The sequence below is a fragment of the Callorhinus ursinus genome, unplaced genomic scaffold (genome assembly GCF_003265705.2).
Source record: "Callorhinus ursinus isolate GAN/ISIS: 27379988/994484 unplaced genomic scaffold, GSC_fseal_2.0 scaffold25, whole genome shotgun sequence".
Taxonomy (NCBI): domain Eukaryota; kingdom Metazoa; phylum Chordata; class Mammalia; order Carnivora; family Otariidae; genus Callorhinus; species Callorhinus ursinus.
In genome coordinates this window covers 11,149,956-11,177,810 of record NW_027397087.1, presented here as the reverse complement: position 1 = coordinate 11,177,810, position 27,855 = coordinate 11,149,956, and the positions used below count along the sequence as shown (strand labels likewise).

Below are 27,855 nucleotides of genomic sequence, written 5' to 3'. Positions count from 1 at the left end.
CTTTTGCATAGCAAAGGAAACAGTTGACAAAACCAAAGACAACCTACAGAATGGGAGAAGGTATTTGCAAATGTCTTAATCAGATGAAGGGCTAGTATCCAAAATCTATAAAGAACTTATCAGACTCAACACCCAAAGAATAATCCAATCAAGAAATGGGCAGAAGACATGAACAGACATTTCTGCAAAGAAGACATCCAAATGGCCAACAGACACGTGAAAGAGTGCTCTACATCATTTGGCATCAGGAAAATCCAAATCAAAACCTCAATGAGATACCACCTCACACCAGTCAGAGTGGCTAAAATGAACAAGTCAGGAAATGACAGATGTTAGTGAGGATGAAGAGAGGGGAACCCTCTTACACTGTTGGTGGGAATGCAAGCTGGTGCAGCCACTCTGGAAAACAGTATGGAGGTTGCTCAGAAGATTGAAAATAGGGCTACTGTACAACCCAACAATTACACTACTGGGTATTTACCCCAAAGATACAAACGTAATGACCCTAAGGGGCATGTGCACCCCAATGTTTATAGCAGCAATGTCCACAGTAGCCAAACTGTGGAAAGAGTGCAGATGTCCATCGACAGATGAATGGATAAAGAAGATGTGGTATATATATTCAATGGAATACTACTCAGCCATCAAAGATGGAATATTGCCATTTGCAGTCATGTGGTTGGAACTAGAGAGTATTATACTAAGCAAAATAAGTCAATCAGAGAAAGACAATTATCATATGATCTCACTCATATTAAGCAAAACAGAGGATCATAGGGGAAGAGAGGAAAAAATAAAACAAGATGAAACCAGAGAGGGAGACAAACCATAAGAGACTCTTAATCATAGGAAAGAACCTGAGGGTTGCTGGACGGAAGGAGGGCAGATGGACGGAGTAACTGGGTGATGGGCATTAAGGAGGGCCACATGAGGTAATGAGCACTGGGTATTTGATGAGTCACTGACCTCTACCTCTGAAATTAATATTATATTATATGTTAATTAATTGAATTTAAATAAAAATTAAAAAGAAAAAATGAGGATAACTTTTCCTCCTGGGAGGGAGATTGTAGGGATGTGATGTCATCCAGGAGGGGTAATCTAAGCTTCTAGTAGAGTTCCATTTTTTCACCTTGTATATTCAGCATCAAAATTGTTTTTATTTTTCCTTAAACAGTGTAGATATATTTTATGCATGCTTTTGCATATATGATCTTTTCCACAATAAAAATAACTTTTAAAATGAAAAAAACATTCATTTTATGTGTATGCCACATTTTGCTATCCATTCCTGTATCCATGAATATTTGGGTAACTTCCACATTTTAATTGTGCTGTGAACATGGTATACAAATAATCTCTTAGAGATCCTGCTTTCAGTTCTTTTGGGTATTCCTCCCAGAAGTGGGATTGCTAGATGATATGGTGACTCTATCTTTAATATCTTGAGGAACTGTCATACTGCTTTCTATAGTGGCCTTACCATTTTACATTGCCACAACAGTATACAAGCTTCCAGTCTCTCCACATCCTCTTCAACACTTGTCTTGTTTTTAAGTAAGCTCTACACCCAATGTGGAGGCCCCAAGATCAAGAGTTGCATGCTCTACCGACTCAGCCAGCCAGGCGCCCCATTGTTTTCTGTTTTTCTGATAGTAGTTATCCTAATGGGTATGAGGTAGTGTCTCATAGTAGTTTTGATTTGCGTTTTCCTAATGATTAATGATGTTGAGCATCTTCTCATGCTTATTGGCCATTTGTATATCATCTTTGAAGAAATGTCTATTTAAGTCCTTTGCCCATTTTTGAACTTTGTTGTTTGTTGTTTTTAGGAATTTTGTATATTATTGAAGTAATCCCATTGACATATTAATCATATATAATTTGCACATAATCTCTCCCATTCTTTGGGCTGCCTTTTTACTGATGATAGTGTCTTTAGATGCATAATTTTTTTAGGTGTTCATGAAGTTCAATTTGCCAATTTTTTCCGTTGTTACTTGTGCTTTTGGTGTCCTATCCAAGAAGTTATTGCCAGATCTAGTGTTGTGAAGCTTTTGTCCTGTGTTTTCTTCTAAGAGTTTTTATTGTGTTAGGTCTCATATTTAGGTTCTTAGCCGATTTTGAGTTAATTTTTGTATGTGTTAGGTAAGGGTCCAGCTTCATTCCTTTGCATGTGGAAATTCAGTTTTCCCGGCACCATTTGTTGAAAATATTGTCCTTTCCTCATTGAATAGTCTTGGCACCCTTGTCAAAAATCATTAGACCATATATGTGAGGGTGTATTTTGGACTTTCTGTTCTACTCTCTTAGTCTTTATGTCTCTATGCCAATAGTACACTGTTTGATTACTACAGCTTTGTAGTAAGTTTTGAAATCAGGGAACATGAGTTTTTCTTTTTCAAGATTATTTTGGCTATTGAGGGTCCCTTAAGATCCCAAATAGTTTTAGGATGGGTTTTTCTATTTCTGTAAAAATACATCATTGGGATTTTGATAGGGATTGCGTTGAATTCAAAGATCACTTTGGATAGTATTGTTTTAACAACATTAAGGCTATCAACCCATGAAATTGGAAGTTGCATTTATTATTGTCTTTAATTTCAGTATTTTATAGTTTTTACTGTACAAGTCTTTTACTTCTTTGGTTAATTCCTAAGTAATTTATTCTTTTTGATGCTTTTAGAAATGGAATTGTTTCCTTTATGGATTGTTCAGTGTTTGTGTATAGAAATGCAACTGATTTTTGTGTGTTGAGTCTCTGTCTTGCTACTTTGCTGAATTCATTTATTGAATGTGTGTGTGTGTGTGTTTAATCATAGGGTTTTCTACATATAGGATCATATCATCTGCAGAAATAATTTTCTTTCTTTTCCAAACTGGGTGCTCCTTTTTTTTTTTTTTTTCCCCTTGCCTAAAGGCCCTGGCTAGAACTTTCAATACTGTGTGGAATAGAAGTGTTGAAAACAGACATCCTTGCCTTCTTCCTGATCTTAGAAGAATGGTTTCAGTCCTTCACCATTGAGTAAAATGTTCACTCTGGCTTTTATTATGTAGGATAGTTTCTTTCTATTCCCAATTTGTTGAGTTTTTTTTTTCTAACCTTGAAATAGTATTGAATTTTGTCAAATACTTTTTTTTACATCAATTGAAATTATCATGTGAGGTTTCTTTCTTACATTCTGTTGATGTGATATATATGTTGATTGATTTTTTTTTTTTTTTTTGTAGTACCATCCTTGCATCCCAGGGAATAAATCACATTTGATAATGGTGAATAATCCTTTTAATATGCTGCTGAATTCAGTTTGCCAGTATTTTGTTGAGGATTTTTACATCAGTGTTGATAAGAGATACTGGTCTATAGTTTTCTTATAGTGTCTTCATCTCTTTAGTATCCAGATTATGCTGGTTTCATAAAATGAGTTTGGAGGAGTTCCCTCCTCTTCAGTAATTTGGGAAAGTTTGAGAAAGGTTGGTCATAGTTCTTCTTTAAATGTTTTTAGAATTCACCACTGAAGCCATCCTGTTGAGAGCTTTTCTTTCTGGGGAGATTTTTAATTTGAGTCAATCTCCTTACTAGCTATAGGTCTATTAACATTATTTATTTGTGATTTAGTCTTGGTAGGTTTTACGTTTCTAGGAATTTGCCCATTTCATAAGTTACCCACTTTTTGGCATGCAGTTGTTCATAGTACTCTCTTATAATCCCTTTTATTTCTGTGGAATGGGTAGTAATGGCCCCACGTTCATTTCTGATTTTAGTAATTTGAGACCTCTCTCTCTATAAAAACATGTTTAATTTGCATGATTTTGTGAATTTTCTGTTTTCCTTTTGATAATGATGACTTCTAATTTTATTCCATTGTAGTCAGAGGAAATACTTTGTATATCTGTCTTTTAAAATCTATTGAAACTTATGGCTTAACATATGGTCTCTCCTGGAAAATATCTCATGTGCACTTGCGAAGAATGTGTTTTCTATTGTTCTTGGGTAGAACCTTCTTTATATGTCTGTTAATCCATACAGTTTATTGTGTTAGGGCCTCTATTTTCTTATCTCTGTCTCATTTTATCCATTATTGTGAGTGAGGTATTGAAGTCTTCAGCTGTTATTGTAGAACTTTCTATTTCTCCCTTCAATTCCATCAGCTTTTGCTTTTGATCACTTGTCATTAAGTATGTAAATGTTTATAATTGCTATATTTTCTTGCTGTGTTGAACATTTTATTAGTATCTAATCTCCTTTGTCTCTTACAAGAGACAAAGTTTAATGTTTATTTTGTCTGATACTATTATAGCCACCCTTGCTTTTCTTTGTTTGTTACTATTTGCATGGAGTACTTTTTTCCATCCTTCCACTTTCAACCTGTTTATGTCTTTGGATCTCAAGTGAGTCTCTTGTAGACAGCACATAGTTGGATCATGTGTTTTTGTCTATTCTGCTAATCTCGGTCTTTTAATTGGAGAGCTTAATCCATTTACATTTGAAGTAATTACTGACCAGGAAGAACTTGCTTCTGCCATTGTGCTATTGGTTTTCTTTATGCCTTGTAGCTTCTTTATTTCTCATTTCCCACATTACTGTTTTCTTTTGTGTTGATTTTTTGTAGTGAAATGTTTAAATTCCTTTCTCATTTCATTTTGTGCTTATCCTATAGCTGTTTTATTTTTGGTTACCATGAATTTATGCCAGCTTAACTTCAATAACATAGGAAAAGTGCTCCTTTGCAGCTCTGACCTCACACCTTTTAGTTGTTGATGTCACCAGATTACATCTTTATACCTTATGTGCCCCAAAACATAAATAATTCCTTTCAGGGCATTAATCTCTTAAATTAGGAAGAAAACAAGATTTGGAGTTACAAACTAGTTACAGCAATACCAGCTTTTATACTAATAATTGTTCTTTTTTCTTTATATGCATTAGTCTCTTAAATCACATGGAAAACAGAAACCCACTGCTACAGTAATACTGGCTTTTTTTTTTTTAAGATTTTATTTATTTGTTTGACAGAGAGAGAGACAGCGAGAGAGGGAACACAAGCAGTGGGAGTGGGGGAGGGAGAAGCAGGATTCCCGCTGAGCAGGGAGCCCGGTGCGGGGCTCCATCCCAGAACCCTGGGATCATGACCTGAGCTGAAGACAGACGCTTAACGACTGAGCCACCCAGGCGCCCCAGTAATACTGGCTTTTATAATTGCCCATGTATTTACGTTTATTGAGCTCTTTATTTCTGCATATGGCTTTGAGTTACCATCTAGTGTCCTTTCATTTTACCTTACAGACTTCTTGGCAAGGCCAGTCTAGTGGTCAAAGACCCCCTCAGCTTTTGTTTCCCTGGGAATGTCTTAATTTTCCCCTCACTTTTGAAGGATAGTTTTGCTGGATATAGGGCTCTTGGTGACAGTATATTTCTTTGAGCACTTTAAATATATCAGCCCACTGTCTTCTGGCCTCCAAAGTTTCTGATGAGAACTCTGCAGATAATCTTCTTGAGGGTCCCTTATATTTGATCTGTCACTTCTGTCCTGTCGCTTCCAAATTTCTTTTTTTGTTCTTTATCTTAAGCAAGTTTGATTATAATGTGTCTCATTATGGGTTTCTTTCAGTTCATCTCGCTTAGAGTTGAACTTCTTAGATGTTTATATTTTGTTTATATTCATGTCTTTCATCAAGTTTGGGAAGTTTTCAGCCATTATTTCTTCAAATATTTTCTCTACTCCTTTCTTCTTCTGGGACTTACATGATACTTATGTTAGTCCACTTCATAATGTCCCATAGGTCCCTTAGGGCTCCGTTTGCTTTTCTTCAATCTTCTTTCTCTTCCTCAAACTTTATGATTTCCATTGTCCTGCTTTTAAATTTGCTGATTTTTAATTCTGCCTCCTCACATCTGCCTTTCAATCCTTCTAGTAAATTTGTTACTTTAATTTTACTTTCATTGTTATTTTACTTTTCAGCTCCAGAATTTTGTTTTTTTTAGGTTTTTCTCTTTGTTGATATTTCCATTTTGTTCACATTGTTTTCTTGACTTTCTCTACATCTTCTTTAGTTAAAACAGTTTTAAAATCTGTCTAGTTAATAAAAAAAATCTGTGTCTAGTGTATCTGCCACTAGGTCTGTTTTAGGAACAGTTTCTGTCATTTTTTTTTTCTCTTTGAATAAGCCCTATTTTCCTGTTTCTTTGTATACCTTGTGATTCTCTGTTGAACTCTGGACATTTGGATCTAATAATGTGGTGACCCTGGAAATCAGATTCTCCCACTTCCCCAGGGTTTGTAGTTTTTGTTAGGTTTTTTTTTTCCTTATTATTTTTGGGTTTTGGATGGTCAAAAGTCATTTCTGTGCCAAGGATCGGCATGAAGTGTAAACCTAAGGTCTTCTCAGGTCTTTTCTGAGCCTTTCCCTGCATATACAGAGTCACTTTCTAAATTTCCTCATATATGCAGTTGTTTTTATTGTCCAAATTTTAATGTTTGGCTCCCAAGAGGGAGAAAAGCAGAAAATGAAGGGAGTGGGGAGGAAAAGGCTGCCAGTTCTTTATTTTTTTTTTTAAAGATTTTATTTTATTTGAGGTTGAGAGAAAGCCAGAGAGCACAAGCCAGAGGGAGAGGCAGAGGGAGAAGCAGTTTCCCCGCTGAGCAGGGAGCCTGATGCGGGACTTGATCCCAGGACCCTGGGATCATGACCTGAGCCAAAGGCAGACGCTTAATGAACTGAGCCACCCAGGCGACCTGGTGCCAGCCCTTTAAATCTCTGGAAGTCTGTTCAGTTGGAGGGGGAGGGGCTGGCACCGGTGGATGAGATGAAACAACAATGGCAGCTCACCTCCTTGCCTGCATCTCTATGTCGGAAACAACAGAGCACCAATTTTTGATATTTGGAGGATAGGTTCCTTTTTGTCCCTGCAACTTCTACAAGCCGTGTGCAAGCTGCTGCAGAAACATGTACATGCCCAGCTGCCTCCCATGTGGCTAAGGATGGGGAGTGGGTAGCCACCACTGCTAAAGACAGAAATTGACCAAGATTATCAGCAATTTACTTTCCATTAGGTCTTCCTCTGGAACAGGAAAGCCTTCAACAGACTCTAGAGTTCCAAAATAATTGCATTGAACAGATCTTGCCAGTGCAGGTCTAAGTGAGGAGACAGATCCTGGTACTTTCTACTCTGCACCAACACACCCCCCCATCCCCACCTTTTTAAAAGGAATTTATTTTTTAGAGCAGTTTTAGTTAATCACAAATTTAAGAGGAAAAGTTCAGAGATTTCCCATATATCCCCTGCCTCCACACATTTAGAGCCTCCCCATTATCAGTATCACTCACCAGAACAGTCCATTTGTTACCAAGGATGAACCTATAGTTAGACACATCATAATCACCCCAAATCCATTGTTTACTCGGGTTTACTCTTGGTGTTGTATATTCCATAGGTATACATTTGGAGAAACGTATAACTGCATACATGCATTGTTATAACAGTGTCCTACAAAGTAGTCTCACTGCCCTAAAATAGCTTCTATTCTCTACCTATTTATCCCTTCCCACTCCCAACCCAGGCAACCACAGATCTTTTTACTATCTCCACAGTTTTGCCTTTTCCAGAATGTGGTATAAATTGGAATTATATGTAACATAGACTTTTCAGACTGGCTTGTTTCACTTGGCGATATGTATTTAAGTTTCCTCCATGTCTTTTCATGGCTTAATAGCTCATTTCTTTTTAGTGTTTTCTTCCAACTTTTGGCACTTAAGGATACAGCTGCTCTAGGGGCGCCTGGGTGGCTCAGTCGTTAAGCGTCTGCCTTCGGCTCAGGTCATGATCCCAGGGTCCTGGGATCGAGCCCCACATTGGGCTCCCTGCTCAGCGGGAAACCTGCTTCTCCCTCTCCCACTCCCCCTGCTTGTGTTCCCTTCTCTTGCTGTCTCTCTCTCTCAAATAAATAAAATCTTAAAGAATACACCTTCTTTAAACATCTTTGTGCACATTTTTTTGTGGATGTAAATTTTTAACTTCTTTGGGTAAATATCAAGGAGCACAGCTGCTGGATCAAGTGGTAAAAGTATGTTTAGTTTTGTAAGAAACCATCAAACTGTCTTCCAAGGTGGCTCTATCACTTGCATTCCCACTAGCAATGTCTGAGAGTTCTCGTGGATCCACATCCTTGCTGGCCTGTGGTGCTGTCAGTGTTTCAAAGTCTCGCCATTCTAATAGGTATGTTGCAGTAGGTGATTGTTTTAATTTGCATATGTTTTGGAGCATCTTTTCACATGTTTACTTGCCCTCTATATCTTCTTTGGTGAGGTAGCTGTTAAGGTCTTCAGCCTTTTTTTTTTTTTTTTTTTTAAGTAAACTTTTTGCCCAACATGGGGCTCAAACTCACAACCCCAAGATCAGGACTTGCACACTGTACCTACTGAGCCAGCCAGGCACCCCCAGCCTATTTTTTAATAGAGTTGTGGGGTTTTTTTTTTTTTTTTTGCCACTTTAAGAGTTCTTTGTGTGTTTTGGACAACAGTCCATTATCAGATGTGTCTTTCACAAAAATTTTCTCAGTCTGTTGCTAGTCTTATTCTCTTGAGATTTTGTTTTGTAGAGCAGAAGATTTTAATTTTAATGAAATCAATCTGGTCAATTATTTTTTCATGGATTATGTCTTTGATGTTGTATCTAAAAAGGAATCACCATATCCACAGTCATCTGGGTTTCCTCTTATATTATCTCTTAGGAGTTTTATAGTTTTTCATTGTATATTTAGGTCCTCCCAGATGTCTTACTCCTTCCTGACTGCCCCTGCTCCAGCTTGTCCCTTTGGAGGGACAGTGCACCTCTTCCATCCTTGCCTCTGCCCTTCACTTCCATGTATGTTTTTTGTTCGACCAGTTCGATCACCTGCCTGCTGTAGACCCCCTTCCTACAGCAACAGGAGTAGTTAAACAAGTAAATAAAGACGAAGAACTCATGCTCTAATTCACGCTAACGCAGCCTTTCTCTTGGGGTCATCTTTCTATTAATACTGCTAGCGTTTGATTGTAGTGACATAGATCCAGGCTTCTTAAGCGAGATCCTCCCCTAACGGTAGTAGAAACTACAAGCAAACGGGCAGAATACATTGGGCAATGTTAAATCTTTCTAAGAGGCCTTGATTGATGAATTTCAGATCTTCTGGACTCCAGGGCAGGCCTACCTCCCTCTGTAAAGCTCTTAAGTGAAACGTGTCAGGATAATGTCACAGCAACTCACAGGGTTATTTGTTGGGCAGTCACTAACTTGAGGGTATCTGCATCCGTTCACTCCAGAGCTGGCATTCAGTCTTTAGGTCTCTTGTTCATCCTTGACTTCGAAACACACAGCTGTCTCCAGGAGGACGTCCCACAAGGAGACAAACCACAGAGCTGCCACGGAGGAGGGCTTCTTTTCGCCACTCCTCCAAGGCGGGCTTCCAATTCCTGTCATTTGGAAAGGACCCAAATAAGCGTTCCCCTTTGTGATAGGAGATGATTCTCAATAGTACCTTGGCTTTCTTAGCTCTTCCCAAATTTGGAGGTTTTTGATTTGCTGTTCCTGTGAATCCAGCTTTCCTGACCCCCTCTTCTTTCCCTAGGTTGAAACGGCAGCCACAAGGGTCCACGCTACCATCCCTGCTCCGTGGCTGAAGGAGCAGGTGTGTTTCCTTCTGAAGCTTATGCTGCAGCAGTGTGGGACCCAGTATGAACTGGGGAAGCTTTTACAGCTCTTTGTTGGAATAGAAAAGCTCTTCTCTGATGGTAAGATAGTCCTTACAGTTAAGTTGTTGTTAAGAAATTAGCTTCCTTAATCTTGAAAAATATTTTAGAAGGGCAGTCAGGAAATGAAAACACATATGATATATAACATTACATTTACATTCCCTAATGAGGTTTGAAGAAGAGGTTGCAGGAAACTTCAGTCATGGTTAAAGCATTGAAAACAGCACAACTGGGTATAACCTCGAAATAATACAACTGTCTACTCCTTCTGAGGACTTGTCAGCTGCATTTCCCCCTGACTAGTCTCCACCCTGTCACTGTCATTCTTTTTTCTGACAAGTAGTCTTAACATGTTATCATTGCTCAGGGTCACAAACTCTGTTTCGTGAATGACTAATCCATTTTGAAGGTTTCAAAAACAGAATGATACTTATTTTTTGTGGATTCCTCCAGACACTGGCAGTCTCTAAGGTGGTTGCTGATCGAGTGAAACCTTGCCTTACCTTCTTTTCGACTGGATAATTTCAAGTTTTTGTTGCATAATTATGTTGTTGTTTTTACTAGATTCTGACATTTTCACTACTAGGGTTATTTTATCACATTTAAACTCACAGATATTCACCTGGAGAGCTCATATCTGCACAGAACAGTGACCGAATGCCAGGCTCAGTGCCTGTGGTGCAGGCTGGCAGGGCTGAAGACTGGGAACAAAGGGGGGTGTTTCGAAAATGCAGTGTCCGTAAAAGGGGACTTGTCCATTGCTCTGTAGACCAAATAGTAGGTCCTTTTAACATACAGGTGTTTTCACTGATCTGTAGTAATTTTAATTTTTTTCAGAAATGAACTTCCTGTTTTCTTGCCAGAGTTACTGTGTCCTTGAAAAATTATAAGGCTTGTCTATGTTGTTAACCGTTACACTGCTTTTATTCTTACAATTTTTTTGTTTTTATAGAACATTTGTGTTCTGTGTGTGTATAACGTGCATGTGCCTAGAGAAAAGAAGTTGTTTTTCTAAAAACCTGGGTTTTATATGCTGTCAACAAAGAAACCCAGCATCCCCCTACTGGTGAATATTGTGCAAGGTGTCTCCCTGTCCCCAGAACTACCTAAATCACACCACAGCCCAGCAGGTGCCACTGGGAATAGGCTCCTATAGAATGTTTTTCATGCCCCTCCTTGGTTTTGGCTCAGGTTGTGATCTCAGGATCATGGCATTGAGCCCCACATCAAACTCTGTGCTCAGCGCAGAGTCTGCTTAAGACTCTTTTTGCCCCTCTGCTTTGCTCGATGCTCTCTCTCTCAAATTAATAAATAAATCTTTAAAAAAAAGAAGAAGAAGAAGAACTCAGCTGGGTCTCCCTGGTTTAAATAGTTGTCCAAAGGAGCAAATGATGCTCCATTCTGAATATGATGTGCTCTGTTAAGGGACTTGGCTGTTGACCAGCTGCAGTTCCAGCTGTCCTGCCGGTTCTGTGTCTTCATCCACATGATGTCTGCACTGAATGAGCAAGTGAACAATCATAAAAACAAATTTGTTCAGGGTTGGAGAAAAGTCCAGAAAGAGATGGGATCGGCCTGAATGAATGGCCAGATCTTCCCAAGGTTGACTGAGTTGCTACTACATAGCAGACCACCAACATCTGCCCTGTGTATAAAGCCAGCTGTGTAGATTGAGCCCCTATGCGAACCTTGAATACTTCTTACATATAGAAGATGGCTTATGGCTTCATCTGCTAGCCAGCCAGAGTAGAAAAATAGGTTTTGTGTTCTCTTTAATCGCATTATTGTGTTAAACAGACATACTTTCCCTCTGATGGCAGCATTTTACTGATTAAATGTTTTATACCCTCTTCTCTTTGGCACAGGTCCAGATGTGAAGAAGCTCTGTGTCCTTAGCCAAATTTTAAAGGACACATCCATAGCCATTAGTCATGGAATTATTAGCAGCTACAGCCTTGAGAATTTTCAGCATGAATGTAGATCTATTTTGGAAAAACTGGAGACAGAGGGACAGTTTGCTTTGGCCAGAAGGGTAGCAGAATTAGCAGAACTACCTGTGGACAACTTGGTTATTGAAGAGGTATCATTAGTCTTTTAAGTTATTTGAAATCTTAGCTTTTTGAGCTAGCATTAAACAGAATCAAATGAGATATGTAATTTATAGGAGAAGAGGCTTTTTTACTTTTGATACATTACTTTCAGAAATGGATGAGCCCTAGGATGCTCATTAGCATAGAATGTGTGCTTGAAAGCAAGGTTAGCTTACAGGATATGCCACAGCTCTTGTGCTTTGAATAGAATTAAATATAGGATGGCTTTGTCTTGAACCCTCTTCAATTAGATAAATTTAGAATTGCTATTCATAGTTTAACTTTCCAGATAAAATATCCACGATCATCTGTAGCCAAGTCTCATGTTCTCTGACTTGATTTGGCTTTAACAAGCCTGGCACACGTAGGGAGCATTAGCATTTATGATACTTCTTTATCCAGGAAAGGCTAAAAAGTGTTTTGTTAAATTTTGCAGATAACACGGGAAATGCAGACCTTAAAACACACTGGCCAGTGGTCCCTGAAACAAGCAAGAATTGACTTCTGGAAAAAATGTCATGAGAGTTTTCAGAAAAATTCCATTTCAAGCAGAGCAGCTTCTTCCTTTTTCTCAGCTCAGGCCCCGGAGGCACCTGAGCCCCCAGCTGAGGAGGGCCAGAGCCGCACGGAGGAGCGGCACCTGCTGCTCACACTGGCAGCATACTGGCTGGCTCAGGAGGGCCTGGGGCCTGTGGACGAGCTGGAGGAGCTGGAGAAGCAGATCTGGCTCTGCCGCATCACCCAGCACACCCTCAGAGAAAAACAGGAAACAGAGCCCAGGTTTTCACAGCACATCTCAACTAGTGGGGAACTTTCCTTTGATAGCGTAGCCAGTAAGTTTTCACTCTCCATGTTGGCTGCTCTGAACACATCAAAATACTTGGAACTTAATGGCCTTCCATCCAAAGAGACTTGTGAGAACAGGCTGGATTGGAAGGGGCAGGAGTCACTGGACTTTCTGATTGGGCGCCTATTGGATGATGGCTGCGTGCATGAAGCAAGTAGAGTATGTCGGTATTTTCATTTCTATAACCAAGATGTCACCTTGGTGTTGCACTGCAGAGCACTGGCCTCAGGGGAAGCTAGTGTGGATGACCTGCGCCCAGAGATCCATGCTCTCCTACAAAGTGCCGAGCGGCTTGAGGAAGAAGAACCTGGCATTCCACTAAGGAAAGTCCAGAGCAGTAAGTGAAGGAGATCAAACTGCCCTGAGTCCTGAACGGAGCTGTTGGTACTATTTCCCGGAAAGAAAGGGTCCCTTTTGGCCTACTAGTTATACAAGTCAAGGGTAATCCATAAACTAGGTAATTAACTAGTCAATGAAATAGAAACTTAAGTCTTTTAACTAGCTGTATATCAAAGTTAGAGGGAATCTGTTTGACTTGTAGCTAGTTCATTAAAATTTACTCTATACCAGTAATCATGTTTCCAATTGTACATTGATAGTATATAGAAATATGCTGATTTTTGTGTTAATCTTGTATCCTGTGACCTTGCTAAACTTGCTTATCCTAGGGGTTTTCTTATAGATTCCTCGGTATTTTCTACAGACGATACTCTGTGAATAGAGATGGTTTTATATCTTCCTTTCCAATCTGAATGCCTGTTATTTCTTTGTCTTACTTTATTGCACTGGCTAGGACTTCTGGTATGACATTGGATAGAAGTGGTAAGAGTAGACATACTTGCCTTGTTACTGATTTTAGGGAGAAAGCATTCAGTCTTCTTTTTTTTTCTAATTCAAGTATAATTAACATACAGTATACTTTTAGGTGTACAGTGTGATTCGACATTTTTAAACATTACTCTTTGCTCATCAGGATAAGTGGACTCTTATGGCCTTCACCAATTTCATCTGTCCCCCCACCCACCTCCCCTCTTGTAACCACCAATTTGTTCTGTATAGTTAAGAGTCTGTTTTTTGTTTGTCTTTTTTTTCTTTGTTCATTTGTTTCTTAAATTCCATGTGAGTGAAATTGTATAGTATTTCTTTCTCTGACTGACTTCTTAGCATTATACCCTCTAAGTCCATCCATATTGTTGCAAGTGGCAAGATTTCATTCTTTCTTATGGCTGAGTAATATTTCATTGTCTATATATACCACATCTTGTTTATCCATTCATCTACAAATGGACACTTGGGTTGGTTCCATATCCTGATTATTGTAAATAATGCTGCTATAAACATAGGGGTGCATATATCTTTTTGAATTAGTGTTTTTGTATTCTTTGGGTAAATACCCACTAGTGGAATTATTGGATCTTAAATTAGATCTATTTTTAATTTTTTGAGGAACCTCCATACTGTCTTCCACAGTGGCTGCACCAGCTTGCACACCACCAGGAGTGCACAAGGGTTCCTTTTCCTCACCAACACTTGTTATTTCTTGTGTTTTTTATTTTAGGCATTCTGACAGTTGTAAAGTGATAACTCATTGTGGTTTTGGCTTGCATTTCCCTGATGATGAGTATCTTTTCATGTATCTGTTGATGATGATGATGAGCATCTTTTCATGTGTCTTTGGCCATCTGTATGTCTTTGGAAAAATGTCTGTTCATGTCTTATATTTTTTTAGTTGGATTATTTGTGGTTTTTTAGTGTTGAGTTTTAGAAGTTCTTTATATATTTTGGAGATTAGCCCCATATCAGATATGTATTTGCAAATATCTTCTCCCATTCAGCAGGCTGTCTTTTGTTTATGGTTTCATTTACTATGTAAAAACTTTTTATTTTGGTGTAGTCTCAATAGTTTAATTTTGCTTTTTCTCCCTTGCCTGAGGAGACATTATGTAGAAAAATATTTTTACAGCTGATGTCAGAGAGATTACTGCCTATGTTTTCTTCTAGGAATTTTATGGTTTCAGGTGTCACATTTAGATCTTAAATCCATTGTGAATTTATTTTTGTGTGTGGTGTAAGAAAGGGTCCAGTTTCATTCTTATGCACGTAGCTGTCCAGTTTTCCCAGCACCATTTGTTGAAAAAACTATCTTTGAAAGCATTCAGTCTTTCATAGTTAAGTATGATATTAGCTGTAGGTTTTTTGAAGATAGGCTTTGTCATGTTGAGGAAGTTCCCTTCTATTCCTAGTTTGTGAGAGTTTTTTTTTTTTTTTAATCATGAATCACTTGTTGAATTTTGTCATTTTTTTTCTGCATCTATTGATATGATCATGTTGGTTTTTTCTTTAGACTATTAATTGATTACATTAGGTAGATTACATTAATTGAGTTTTAAAATATTAAACCAGCTTTGTCTTCCCAAGATAAATCCCATTTGGTCATAGTGCATTATTCTTTAGATACATTACTATAATCAGTTTTCTACTTGGAAAATTTTTACATTTATGTTCATGAGGAATATTGACCTGTACTTTTTTTTGTACTGTCTTTGTCTGGTTTATGTATCTGGATAATGCTGGTTTCATGAGTTGGAAAGCACTCCTTCCTCTACTGTTTTTGTTTTGTTTTGTTTTTTCCTTTGGAAGACATTGTAATGGAATTGGTGTTATTTCCTCTTTAGCTATTTAGTAGAATTTACTAGTAAAACTATCTGAACCCAGGGGCACCTGGGTGGCTCAGCTGGTTAAGCGACTGCCTTCGGCTCAGGTCATGATCCTGGAGTCCCGGGATCGAGTCCCACATCGGGCTCCCTGCTCAGCAGGGAGTCTGCTTCTCCCTCTGACCCTCTTCCCTCTCGTGCTCTCTGTCTCTCATTCTCTCTCTCTCAAATAAATAAATAAAATCTTAAAAAAAAAAATCTGAACCTGGAGATTTATGTTTTGGAAGACTTTAAACTACAAATTTAATTTCTTTCTTAGTTATACAACTTATCAGGTTATCTTTTTCATCTTTGAAGAGTTTTGGTAGTTTGTAGTTTTTGAGGAAACATTTTTTCCTGTCTTTTGGGTTATTTGAACATTTTTTAGTCTTTCATTTTAATTTATTCTGATTTTGACTATATATCTTTGCATAGTTTTTTCATTGGTTGCTTTATGGATTACATTAAACTTTTGTAACTTTTTACAGCCTACTTAAAAGCTGTATTTTACTACCTCAGCTGGAATGTAGAAACCTTACCGCCTATAAGGTCACTTCTTTTCCTTTATGTCCTACTTTTCTTTTCTTTTCTTTTTTTTAGAGAGAGAGAGTACATGCTCATGTGCACAGGCTGGGGGGGTGGGGGCAGAGGGAGAGGCAGAGAATCTCAAGCGGACTCTGAGCCGAGCAGGGATCCTGATGGGGGACTTGCTCTCACAACCCTGAGATCATGACCTGAGCTGAAACTGAGTCCATCGCTTAGCCAACTTGAGCCACCCAGGCGCCCCTACTCGTCTTATTATATTACATCTACATAACACTGAAAACCCCATCAAACAATGCTAGAATTTTTACTTTCAACCAAAAAACATATTTTTAAAAACTCAAGAGAATAATTATAATTACACATTCTCTTAGTTTTTCTTCATCGTTTTTATTCATCTGAGAATGTCTATTTCACCTTCACTCCTGGAGGAGGATATTTGCTGGATATAGAAAATTCATTATTTTCTTTCAGTGCTTAAAACATATTGTAGAACTTCCTTTTGAACTTCATAGTATCTGATGAATAATCTGCAGTTATTTGAATCATTTCTCCTGTCAATAATGCATTTTTCTCTGGTTGCTTTCAGTTTTTTCTACCTTTAGTCTTCAGTACTTTGATTATACATTGACGGGCATGTATTTCTTTGGGTTTATCCTGTTTGGGGTTCACTGAACGTTCTTGAATGTTCAGGTTTATGTGTTTCACCAAATTTAAGTAGTTTTCAGACATTATGTTTTCAAATCCTTTTTCAGCACCATACTTGTAGTCCTCTCCTTCTGGGACTCCAGTGACCCAAATCACGGAACTTTTGTTACTGTCTCCTTTAGACTGTATTCCATTTTTATTTTCAATTTTTTTCTCTTTGTTCAGATTGGATTTTTTTTCAGATTGAATAATTTGTCCATCTTCAGTTTCATTGACTCTTCTGGTATTTGCACACTGCTATTGAGTTTATTTTTGTGATTTTAAAATTTCAGTTATTTTCACCTCCAAAATTTCCATTTTATTCTTCTTTATACCTTCTGTTTCTTTCAGACTTTCTGTTTTTCGGTTTGTCTCAAGAACATTTATAATTGTTTGTTGTAACAATTTGTAAAACTGCCTTAAACTATCAGGTAATTTCAACAGTTACGTCATTTTAGTACTAGGTGTCATCTGTTGATTGTTTTTTCTCCTGTGTGAATTGAGATTTTCCTGCATTTTTGTATGCTGAGTAATTTTGAGTTGCATCCTGGACATTTTGAATAGTATGTTATGAGACTCTGGGTCTTGTTTAAATCTTATGAGGAATGGTGTTTTTTTTATTTTTTCAGCAGGCAGTTGACCTGGTTAGGTGTGGGCTACAAGTTCCAATCCACTCTCTGTAGACTGTGGTTCTATTATCAGTTCGGATTTCGAAGCCTTTGTGGTGCCGTTCACCTCAGCGGTGTGTGTATGCAATAGCCTGAGATCAGTCTGCAGCCGGGTAGTAGGCTGTGAATTCGAATTCGGTCCTCAGGGTCTTGCTGCGCTGACTAGGAGCAGATCTCCATATGCAAAGCCTGGGAGTGAGCCCTAGAGTTTATAAACAATTTTATTGTGTGACTTTCTGAATCTCTCTCCCAAGTATTTTCTGGTTCCCTGAGGCTTCCCTTTTCAATCTTCTGGCCCAAAGCTGGAGTCCTAGCTCCCTCATTCTGTCAGCACCTCCCTGACCACGCCCGCATCCTGGGCCAGCAGACAGGAGGATAATGTGAAAGGAAACAAGGGCTCACTGCCTCGTCTTGGGACCAGAGTACCTCGAATCTAAAAATAAGGTTCCGCTCTGAGTTTGGGATCTTACCAGCTGCTGCTGCAGCCCCTCCCACCACAGCCTGGGTGCTGCTTAGGAGCTGAGATGAGAGAGAAAGGGTATCAGGAGCTCCCTTTCCTGCTCTTGGAGTACATGCTCTCTCTCTGTCAGTCTTCGTGCTTGGTTTTGGGTTTCAGGCTAGAGGTTACTAGAGGGGAAAAGATGATAATCTGTGTCATTTAGTGCTGCCTGCTGTGTGCCGGGTTTTCCCCCGAGTCCAGTGGGTGAGTGGTAAGAGGGGTACTGAGCTGCTTCTCCCTGCCCTAGAACTGGAACCCCAATGAAGGATTTTAAGCAGGGAATTACATGGTCTGAGTTGCTATTTATTTTTTGGTCTTTAAAGCATATTTTTTAATGTGTAATATTTTAAATGCAAAAGTATTACATGCTTAGTGTAACAGATCACAGTACAGAAGTGCTTAAAGTTCAAGGTGAAAGTCATCTACCCAGTTGACACCACCCCCACCAAGTTCCCCCGAATAATGTCTTTTACATGCTTGGTACATGTTACTTTCTCTGTGTGGGTTTACACATGTACATGCGCACATACACCCCTTTTATTTTTTACAAAAATAAAGTTATATCATCATTCTACATTTTTTCCTGTCAGTACACATATACTGACCTCATTCTTTTTAATGGCTGCAGAGTATTCTGTATGGATGTACTATTTAATGCCATATTGATACACACTTAAATTATAATTTTACTCAAAATAAAATTTTATTAACAGTACTTTATTGATACATACTTAAATTCTTCAATTTTGTTTTTGTTATTAGGAACAGTGTGACCTAAATACTCTTTTCTACTTTTTTTTCCCCTAATAGAAACCCTTTCTCAAATTAAGACCATTTTCTTCTGTTTTCAGCTAGGAGCTTTTTTCTTTTTTTAAAATCAGGAATGGATTTTAATTTTTTTTATCATGCCTTTCAGGGCTCTATCCAGATGAGCCTTGGTTTTTGTGATGGGCATTTTGGAAAGATTCTCCTGAGTCTGTAGGAGATTGACATGGGGAGAGGGAAGGGCCGGCCGCAGCCTCTCACACACAGGGTCATGAACACTGTAATGGAGGCCGTGACCGGGGATGTGTTTCAGAGACACAGTCAGCTAGACCTGGTGACTCATGTGGTATCAGAAGAAAGGGGAAGGGTATGTGGAAGAGAGTTTAGCAGACATCTTTGGTGATGATCTAGAGTGTTCATTAGGTGGCTTGGAGTCTTCTGTAGCCTATGAGGCCTTTGAAGTAGCCTGGGATTTCCTGGAAGACGGCAATGAAGTAAGTTGAAGTGGGGTGTGGGCCTGGTCAGAAGTGGGCCCAGATCCAGGGGGGAGCCCTGGGGGTGCAATGGAGGAAGCTGTGAGCAGAGAGGTAGTGTCATAGGGGGCTGGGGAGAAGCCTTCACTTGCCAGCTTAAAGCCCCCCTCAGACCTGCATCTGCTTCCAGCTTCAAGTTTGGATAGTCATTCGTTTGTGATGCTGCCCCCCAGTGATGAAGTGGTGACTAATCTGGAAACTCTGACAAGCAAATGCCTTCACGGGAAGAGCTACTGCCGGCAGGTCCTGTGTCTGTATGAACTTGCCAAGGTACGTGCCCAAGGGTGGGGTCCCCGGGGGAGCTGGTGGGGGAGCTGGAGCAGGAAGTTGGAGGTAGATTTTGGATTCTGCCAAGTTGGCCCTTCACGTGATAATCATGATGTGGGAGCAGATCGCTCATTGGGATGTTGGCCCCTGTAAATGCATCCCTGGGAATACTGGGGAGGATGCCAGGCCAAGTGCTGGGCCTTTTGAGTCCTGGATGTGGCCCAGCCAGCCAGAAGCGAGGGCAAGACATTTCACACCTCCGGGTTCCTGGTTCTCCCTCTGTACATGATGCAACCCTAAAGGTCCCTTCTGGCCCTGATAGCTTAGTTAGCTGCAGGATTGTTGGGGGGACTTCTATGAGGGAGAGCCCAAAATAAGTTATAAAATAAAATGGAATGTGAGGACTATAAAGACAGGAACCAGGGCAGCCAGGAATTGTTTGTGACTTCGTGCTGATTGAGGGGCAAAAATAATAGACTCTAAGAAGCAGAAGAGCACAAGAGAAATAATGCCAAGCACTAAAGCTCTTTGGAAGGGCTTCTCTGGAAATGGAGGGTTTTGCTGCAGCCATGGGGACAGTAGAGGAGGGGCTCTTGCCTTTTTATCCAATTTTCTTACATTTCATAGCATTTAAAAAGCTCGGTGTTCAACAAGATGTTAAGTCACCTGATGGCTCGTGAAGATAAGCCTTTCTCTTGCTTGGCTTCAGCTCATGGGTGAAGTGAAAGAAAGGGCTAGAAAACGGTGCTTGCTGCTTCTAAGGTTCCTTAGTGAGGTGAGGGATCTTTAAGCTCAGCAAACAGTAGAGTCAGTCCATGTGGGATTTCAGAAAGGGCTGCCTTTTGCTGGCTTTTTCTGGGCTCCTCCCAGGAGCTTTGGCCGACTTTGCTTTCCTCTCAGGAGCTGGGCTGTCCCTACACAGACGTGGCCGCTCAGGACGGCGAGGCCGTGCTCCGGGCGGTTTTGGCTTCTCAGCGGCCTGACCGATGCAAGCGCGCCCAGGCTTTCCTTAGTACCCAGGGCCTCGCGCCGGACACGGTGGCTGAACTTGTGGCTGAAGAGGTGACCCGGGAGCTGCTGACCACATCGGAGGGAACAGGTGCCCTACCCAGCCGGCCTCCCCAGCCTCTCAGGCCACATTCTCAAGTTCCAAGCAGTAAGGAGTGGGGCGTCATGGTCCTGTGCCTCCTGCACGCTGCCCTCTGGCCTTGCCAGGTTGCACTTGTCGGGAGAACACGTGGCGTTGTTGTTGCTTTTTGTTTATTGTTTTACGATTATGCTTAGAGCAGCCGGGCCTTTCTCTGAGCTGGTGAACTCCTGCCGACCTGTGAGGTGACACTAGGCTGAGGAACGTGAGCTCAGCATAGCAGAGAGCTGCCCCGGCGGCTCCTTCGGCATCCCCTTCTGGTGCCCAGGCCTGGGCAGAGTGGGCCTCCCAGCCGGGGACTCTAACCTTGCTCTCAGCTCGCAAGGTTAAAGCTGCACCTTTCTCCCTCTCTACATACAGGACAGAAGCAGATGTTCACCCCAGCAGAGGAAAGCCAGACATTTCTTCAGCTGACCACGCTGTGTCAAGACCGCACGCTGGTGGGCATGAAGTTGTTGGACAAGATTTCCTCCGTTCCCCATGGGGAACTGTCTTGCAGTAAGTTCTTGGCCATTTTCTGACGTGCTTGGAGCCCACGGAGGTCTCCAAGAAGTCTCCTGGCGTTAGCCTTTCCAAAACTCTGGATCCTTGTTCCTGCTCTGGATCCCTGCCCCTCCAGCATGGTTAATAAATTCTTGGTAGAGAGCCAGCAGTTCACTGAAGAAAATGTAGAAAACAAATGTGGAAAAACAGCCCTGACTACTACACAATGGCACAAGAAGACACCTGGTAACCTGTGGCAATTAGCTGCTGCTTCCCCTTCCCTCACCCTACAAAGTAGCGATCACCATCCCCATTTTAGAAGGAAACTGAAGCTCAGAGAAGTTGATTAACTTGTAGCTGTTATAGGGCAAAGGAGTTCCTGGAACCCAGACTCTGTGACTTCAAAGCCTGCTAGCTTTCCACAATATCTAGTTCATTCTAGGCATCCGGGAGTATGTGTCCCTCTGATCTTCTATGCAAGTCTGTAGGCTTCAGTTTTTCAAAAATGGCATTATCCTGTGTATACTGTTATAATTACTTTATGAACAGGCTGTCATTAACATTTTTCCATGACAGTATTCTTATATATATCCTTCTTAGTGGTTACATAGTAATTTTAATAGAATTAAAAATTTTTATACCCTAATTTGGGACCTTAAGATGGCTTCCAGTTTTCTGCTGTTTCAAACACTGTGACAAACATTCTTACAGGCAAGTTTATATGCCCATCCGTGATTATGTCCCTAAGATAAATTCCTGATTCAAGAGTATACCCATTTTTAAAGTTTTATGTGTATATTGCCAAATTCCACTCCAAAGCCAATGAGGTCAAGGATCTCAGAGGACTGGTGGGGGGGACTTCTTCAGACAGGCTGTCTGTATAGGCCCCTTGCCCCTCCTGCCCAGGTTCACAATCCTGTCTTACCACCGCCTCACCTCCCCAGCCACGGAGCTGCTGATCCTGGCCCATCACTGCTTCACGCTGACATGCCACATGGAGGGCATCATCCGAGTCCTGCAAGCTGCCCGGCTGCTCACGGAGAAACACTTGGCCCCCAATGAGGAGTATGGGCTGATGGTATGTAGCCCCCTGACCCCCTACCCTCCTTTCTGAGGAAAGTTCTGAGAGAACAGATAGGCTGGCAGCCAGTTCAGAGCTGGTGAGGTCTGATGGGAATTTGCCCATCTGGATACCACTCCCTACTTGGGTGGGCAGCTCAGCCCTCTGCTCCAGGTTATGACTGCTGTCAAAATCAGAGATTGCTCCAGAGAGGCAGAGCTCAAGAGGATCCCTGCCGTGCTCCAGGGCTGGCCTACCCCCTTGCCAGGGTAGTTAGTTTTTCTAGAGGGCTAAGTCAGCTGTATTTCCCCCCAAAACAAGGTTCAGTGTGATCTCTGAATTGAAATGAGCTGATGGCTCACGCCCCTGGTGGCTGAGCAAGCCCCTGGACACCAATGGCACGTCGGCACTTACAGTCACGTTTACACACGACAGAGGTGGCAACAGCTCCTCCCCTCGTGTCCCAGTGACAAGCCTTCCTGAATCCTCCAGAGGCGGCGGCCCCGTTGGGTCCATGGGAAGGAAGGGAGAGAGTGAAGAATGGCAGCCTGGCATTAGCCCTTCTGCCCCTGGAGCTTGGCATCTGGAAGCAACCAGACAGAAGGGTAGTGGCGGGCTGGCTCAGAGAACTCCAGCTGAGGCTGACGCAGGTGGCCCTTGCCCTTTCCAGGTGCGTCTCCTCACTGGCATGGGAAGGTACAACGAGATGACCTACATATTTGACTTGCTGCATAAAAAGCACTACTTTGAAGTGCTGATGAGGAAGAAGTTGGATCCGGTAGGTGTATGGTATTTTGAGCTCCAGGATGGCATATACTATGGACATTTAGGAGTCTCAGACTTCTCAGGAATAATCCTAATCAGGGTGGAGCCCTGGATATGGAGGGAGAGAATTAAAGAACTCCCTAGGACACGCCATGTAAGCCATAGCTTCAGGTTGGCTTCAGACCAGCTAGCGATTATGCTGACAGACGTTAAATAATGAACAAAGGGAGTTAGTGCACTTGCACCTCAGCCTCTGTCACCTGTCTGAATGCCAGCTCTGGCGGGGCAAGAACCCTGTGAGCTCAGTGGAAGTGGATTAAGCAGCTCAGAAGTGGTGAGTTTTCGGGGGACCATGAGAAAGCCTTAGGGAGTGAATGCCAAGGCCTAGGCCTGGAAAGCTGTGGAGCGATTTATGGTGAGATTTATGGTGATGACCCATAGGAGGGTCGGAAGCAAAGGAGGCTTGGGAGCAAAGACCAGACTTGCCCGGCCTTCAGGCTCTGTGTGTCTTCAGCATGCTGTGTGACACCAGGCATGTCATTTACAGAGCCTCTGTTTCCAAGTCATTCATTTGGCTGATTCATTGCTTCAGCCTATTGTACCTCTGAAGATTTAAAAACCGAGGCACATTTTTGGCTTCTGGGGACTTGAGCTCAGCCCAGCAGGACTAAAGAGACAAAGCAGAAAAACTCTCACCAGTGCTGGGCTAGTTTTGGGACAAACCAGTCCCCACTGTCAGGAGAGGAGCAAGTCCTGGACCTAGGTACACCTTCAGGATACCCCAGATTTTTAAGATCGTTTCTGAGGCATTTTTGTTTCTGCATGTAAATATTCTTTTAATAACTTTTTCTGATTACAAAAAAAGACACTTGGAAAACAGCACGCCCCAGAAAAAAAGCCCCCTGTTGTCTATTGACTATCTGGAGATAGCCACTGCTAACAATTTGGTACAGGCCCTTTCTATGCACAGGTACCCACAAACATACATACATACATTTTTACAGTTTTAGCAAAACTTTTATCATGCTGTGTAGATATGAGTTGCTTAATAAGCATGTCATGAGTATCTTCCAGATCAACACTGGTTTTAATGACTACATGGTATGCTCCTAACCCTTGTTTTGGACATGTGGATTATTTCTAATTGTTTGCTATTAAAGTATATCTTTGTTATGTGCATCTCAGCATTTCTGCTTATTTCTTAAGGGATCAATTCCTAGACGTGGAATTGCTAGAGTAAGGCACGTGTGCACATCTTTTAGGTTCTCCCTTCTGACTGGTTTTACCATTCACATTCCCACCAGCAGAGAGGATGTGCCTGTTTTCTTATACTCAGGGCAGCATCAATTTCTGTATTCATTTTTGGTTATCTTCTTTTTTGGGGGAGTTTCTAAGGAACTTTTAGAACCAAGGGACTCAGCCAGTCACGCCTGCTTTGCAGTCACCGGTTGACCTCAGTACCCTTTTTCCTGGGCAGAGTGGCACCCTGAAGACGGCCCTCCTAGACTACATCAAACGTTGCCGCCCCGGGGACAGCGAGAAGCACAACATGATTGCTCTGTGCTTCAGCATGTGTCGGGAGATCGGGGAGAACCACGAGGCAGCTGCCTGCATCCAACTGAAATTGATCGAGTCCCAGCCCTGGGGTGAGCACAGGTCACAGCAGTGCCCCCCGGGCCAGTGCCGCCAGCCAGCCAGCCAAGGTTCTTAGGGCTAAGAAGGGTGAGAGCCCAGGAGACTAATACTGTCCACTTCAGCTGCTAACAGCCACTCCATGGGGCCCCAGCTGAGCAGATGGCATGTGGAAGGCACCTGCCCCGTTTGCAGTCCGTGCACCTACGGTGTAATCCGCCGGGAAGCAGTGTGTCTGCTGAGGCCGGGCCAGCCTGCCTTGATGTTTCTGAGAACTAGAGGCGGCCTACCAGAGCATGCACGCTTCAGGCCCGATAGCCTTTACCCCAGTGAGATGTGCCTGCCTCTGGGTGTGAGTGGGGTTGTTTCTGGTCCAGCCCGCCATCACTGAGTGGGATGGGAGCAGCCTCGGGAGTCACACATCCATCAGGTTTCCTTTTCTCTCCTACAGAGGACAGCCTCAAGGACGGACACCACCTGAAGCAGCTGCTGCTGAAAGCCCTGACTCTGATGCTGGATGCAGCGGAGAGCTACGCCAAGGTAACAGCTGAGCCCTATTTCAGCCTGGCCTTAGGGCTTGGCGTCTGTGGTACGATCTGATTTTGTCCCTGGGCTCTTCCAAGTGAAGGGGCCAACTCGGGGCAGAAGGGGTGAGTTCAGTTGCTGGAAGGTTCACAAGGGAGATGGCAACAGTCTTTCTACCTGTGCCTCCTCTACCCTTGTCCCTCAGGACTCCTGTGTGCGACAGGCCCTGCACTGTCACCGGCTCACCAAGTTGATAACACTGCAGATTCACTTTCTGAACACGGGCCAGAACACGATGCTCATCAACCTGGGCCGCCACCAGCTGATGGACTGTCTCATCACTCTACCTCGCTTCTACCAGGTAAGCAAGGAAGGAAATCTAGCCAGCATCCTCTCTCCTCTCTCCATCTCTCCGTCCCTCTCACGAGGCCCAATGGTTGAGCGACTTGCCTGAGGTGTCAAGGCTAGTGACAGAACCAGGACAATTCTAAGCTTAACTTGAGCTGAGAAACCAAACTGTCTTCCGTGGCAGTATCTCTGAACATATTGTTTGGACAGAGGCTGGAGAATGGTGAGGCAGTGTGGTCTCCGTTCCTCATGCTGTGTGCGAGGCCACAGACAGGGAGACAGCCTTGCCCCTTACACAGCCGGGGTTGGATGGGCAGACCTGCCAGAGGGCCGAGCATCTCCTAGCCCCAGTGTTTCTAGGATGATGCACCTGGGTTAGCAGAGGGGGTCAGGGCTTCTGGGAAGCTGGCTCTGAGCCCTTGAATGAGAAATGGTTACCAGGGAATCAGCCCTTTCCCTGTTCCTTACACAGTTGAGTTACTGGGAAAAATAGTTTCTCAGCAGTTTTTATTAATGCATTGTGAAAATTAAAAACACTGCAAGATGTTTGGGGTTTAAGGGCAGAGACATGTCAAACTAACACCAAACTTTCCCCCAACGCTAATACATACAGCCTTTCAACATAGTTGATGCCCACATTCACTGTGAATGTACAGTATTGTTTTCTAAAACAGCTTGCCTTTACTTTTACATCAAATAGGGCTAAATGGAATCTTCCCCTCTATTCCTTTTAAGGCTTCTATTGTGGCTGAGGCCTATGACTTTGTTCCTGATTGGGCAGAAATCCTCTACCAACAAGTGATTCTTAAAGGAGACTTTAATTACCTGGAAGAATTTAAGCAGCAAAAGTTATTAAGATCTAGTATATTTGAAGAGATTTCCACAAAGTAAGTATTAAAATGCCTCTGCTTTGAGGTAAGGCATGGGTAAGAATTTTATGGCTAACCAGAACATGCCTGTAGCTGCCTCTGCTTGAGATGGCAAACAGACGTCAAGAATCCCCAGAGCAAGAGATCGTTTAACAAATTTATGCAGACAGATGAATGAGAACAGTATCCTCCCAGTGCTCTGTATTTAAAATGGGAGGACAGCTACTCAGCCTGCCTGAAGTACCAATAGCCCTAAACCTCAGGGGCCCCCTTGGGAGTACTGCCCTAATTCCAGCTAAGGCGAGCATGAAGGTAACATTTTTAATGACATAATTTCCATGTTTATCTTACCTGGTATCCCCTAAGTCTAGTCTTAGATAATTTCTCAAATTCCAGGATCCTCTCCTCTGTAAAGAGCTGTGTCAGAGTGCAGTCCTCACTCCTGACACAGTAGCTTAACCCGCAGGTTCTTCTGTTTGTCTAGATGTAAACGGCAGCAGCCGGCGGACACAGCTGTGAAAAACCTGAAGAAGCTACTCACGTACTGTGAAGACGTCTACCTGTATTACACGCTTGCGTATGAACACAAATTTTGTGACATTGTAAATGTGTTGCTGAAGGACCCTCAGACTGGCTGCTGTCTGAAGGACATGCTAGCAGGTTAGGTGGGTTCAGATGAGAGGAGGGTGGGTATCGCTGAGATGACCTGGGTGTCTGCTGTCTTGAACTGAGATGAGCTGCCGACAGACGTTTGCGATCAGAGTAGAATAATGCGTCGGGGATATTTGTCTTCCAAGTTGTAAAACCCCGGGACTGACCATAACCAGTCCTTTGTGAGTGGTGGGTAAAGAATGAGAGAATTTTCACGAGGAAATTATTTAAAAGTGCTTGTTCATCCATACCACTTTATACAGATATTGGTATTAAGATCAAAAGCTCCATCTTCCTGAAGGCTGGCTTCTGTTTAGAGATACAATATTGATTAAAGAATACCTGTGCCTGTAGATTCCAGTTTCAAAGGAATTTAATATTATTTACACAGTTAAGGAACAGATGATACATTTCCATTTGTTAGAAACTGATCTCTATAATAAAATAGATTTTAAATTCACTGTATGTCATTATTACTGCCAAGGAAATCTTAGCCCTTGTCTGCCTTAAAACAATCTTTATTTGCTCTAATTATTGCTGTGTAGTCACTGCTTCCTATTAATTCCTCAAATCATTTAGATGGTCCTGTCTTACACTCAGTAGTCTAACAGAACTTTGAGGTTCCTAATTCCTATTTAAGAGAAATTTAAAACATTTTTTGTTCTGTCCCTGCTTTTGATTCTCCGATGGTTTCAAAAGACTCCAACCACAAATTTGGTTAAATTCCTTAAAATATATAAGATGATCACCCAATCTATGCTTGCTTACAGCCATAACCTGAGTAACAGGCTCAATTACTTCAAATAAATAAGCTCTTCTAGTGACTTAAAATTAGGCCTTAGTATCTAAACCACCAAATAATTTGCCCAAATAAATAAGAGGAGGAAGGCAGCCCTATCCCTGTTGCTCTAGGGTGACACTATTTAGGGCCTGGCACATCATTTTTGTCTTAAAGCTGTAACTGCTCGTCAGGCATTTATTAAGCTTTGTAAGTAAACAGAGAACTCTATCCCCAAGAGCTCTGCTCTGTACTCTCCAAATATATCTCTTG

General features: G+C 41.8%; 1 protein-coding gene across 7 annotated transcripts in view; it reads left to right on the top strand.

The window, feature by feature from the left end:
• The window catches only part of SPG11 (SPG11 vesicle trafficking associated, spatacsin), a 79,765-nt gene extending 52,501 nt beyond the window's left edge, over window positions 1–27,264 (top strand). For 3 of the 7 annotated variants that reach the window (XM_025883914.2, XM_025883913.2, XM_073876929.1), the window contains 13 exons: window positions 9,609–9,771; window positions 11,598–11,812; window positions 12,259–13,006; window positions 19,188–19,327; window positions 20,225–20,423; window positions 20,832–20,969; window positions 21,899–22,032; window positions 22,685–22,792; window positions 24,257–24,425; window positions 24,863–24,951; window positions 25,142–25,297; window positions 26,020–26,171; window positions 26,638–27,264. In XM_025883914.2, coding sequence (XP_025739699.1) covers window positions 9,609–9,771; window positions 11,598–11,812; window positions 12,259–13,006; window positions 19,188–19,327; window positions 20,225–20,423; window positions 20,832–20,969; window positions 21,899–22,032; window positions 22,685–22,792; window positions 24,257–24,425; window positions 24,863–24,951; window positions 25,142–25,297; window positions 26,020–26,171; window positions 26,638–26,818 — 2,592 coding nt within the window. In that variant the 3' untranslated portion in view covers window positions 26,819–27,264. Of the gene's footprint in view, window positions 1–9,608; window positions 9,772–11,597; window positions 11,813–12,258; window positions 13,007–19,187; window positions 19,328–20,224; window positions 20,424–20,831; window positions 20,970–21,860; window positions 22,033–22,684; window positions 22,793–24,166; window positions 24,502–24,862; window positions 24,952–25,141; window positions 25,298–26,019; window positions 26,172–26,637 lie in introns of those variants that run through there. The other 4 variants (XM_025883915.2, XM_025883916.2, XR_012373607.1 and 1 more) reach the window with 4 other exon arrangements.
• Window positions 27,265–27,855: the final 591 nt, after the last annotated feature.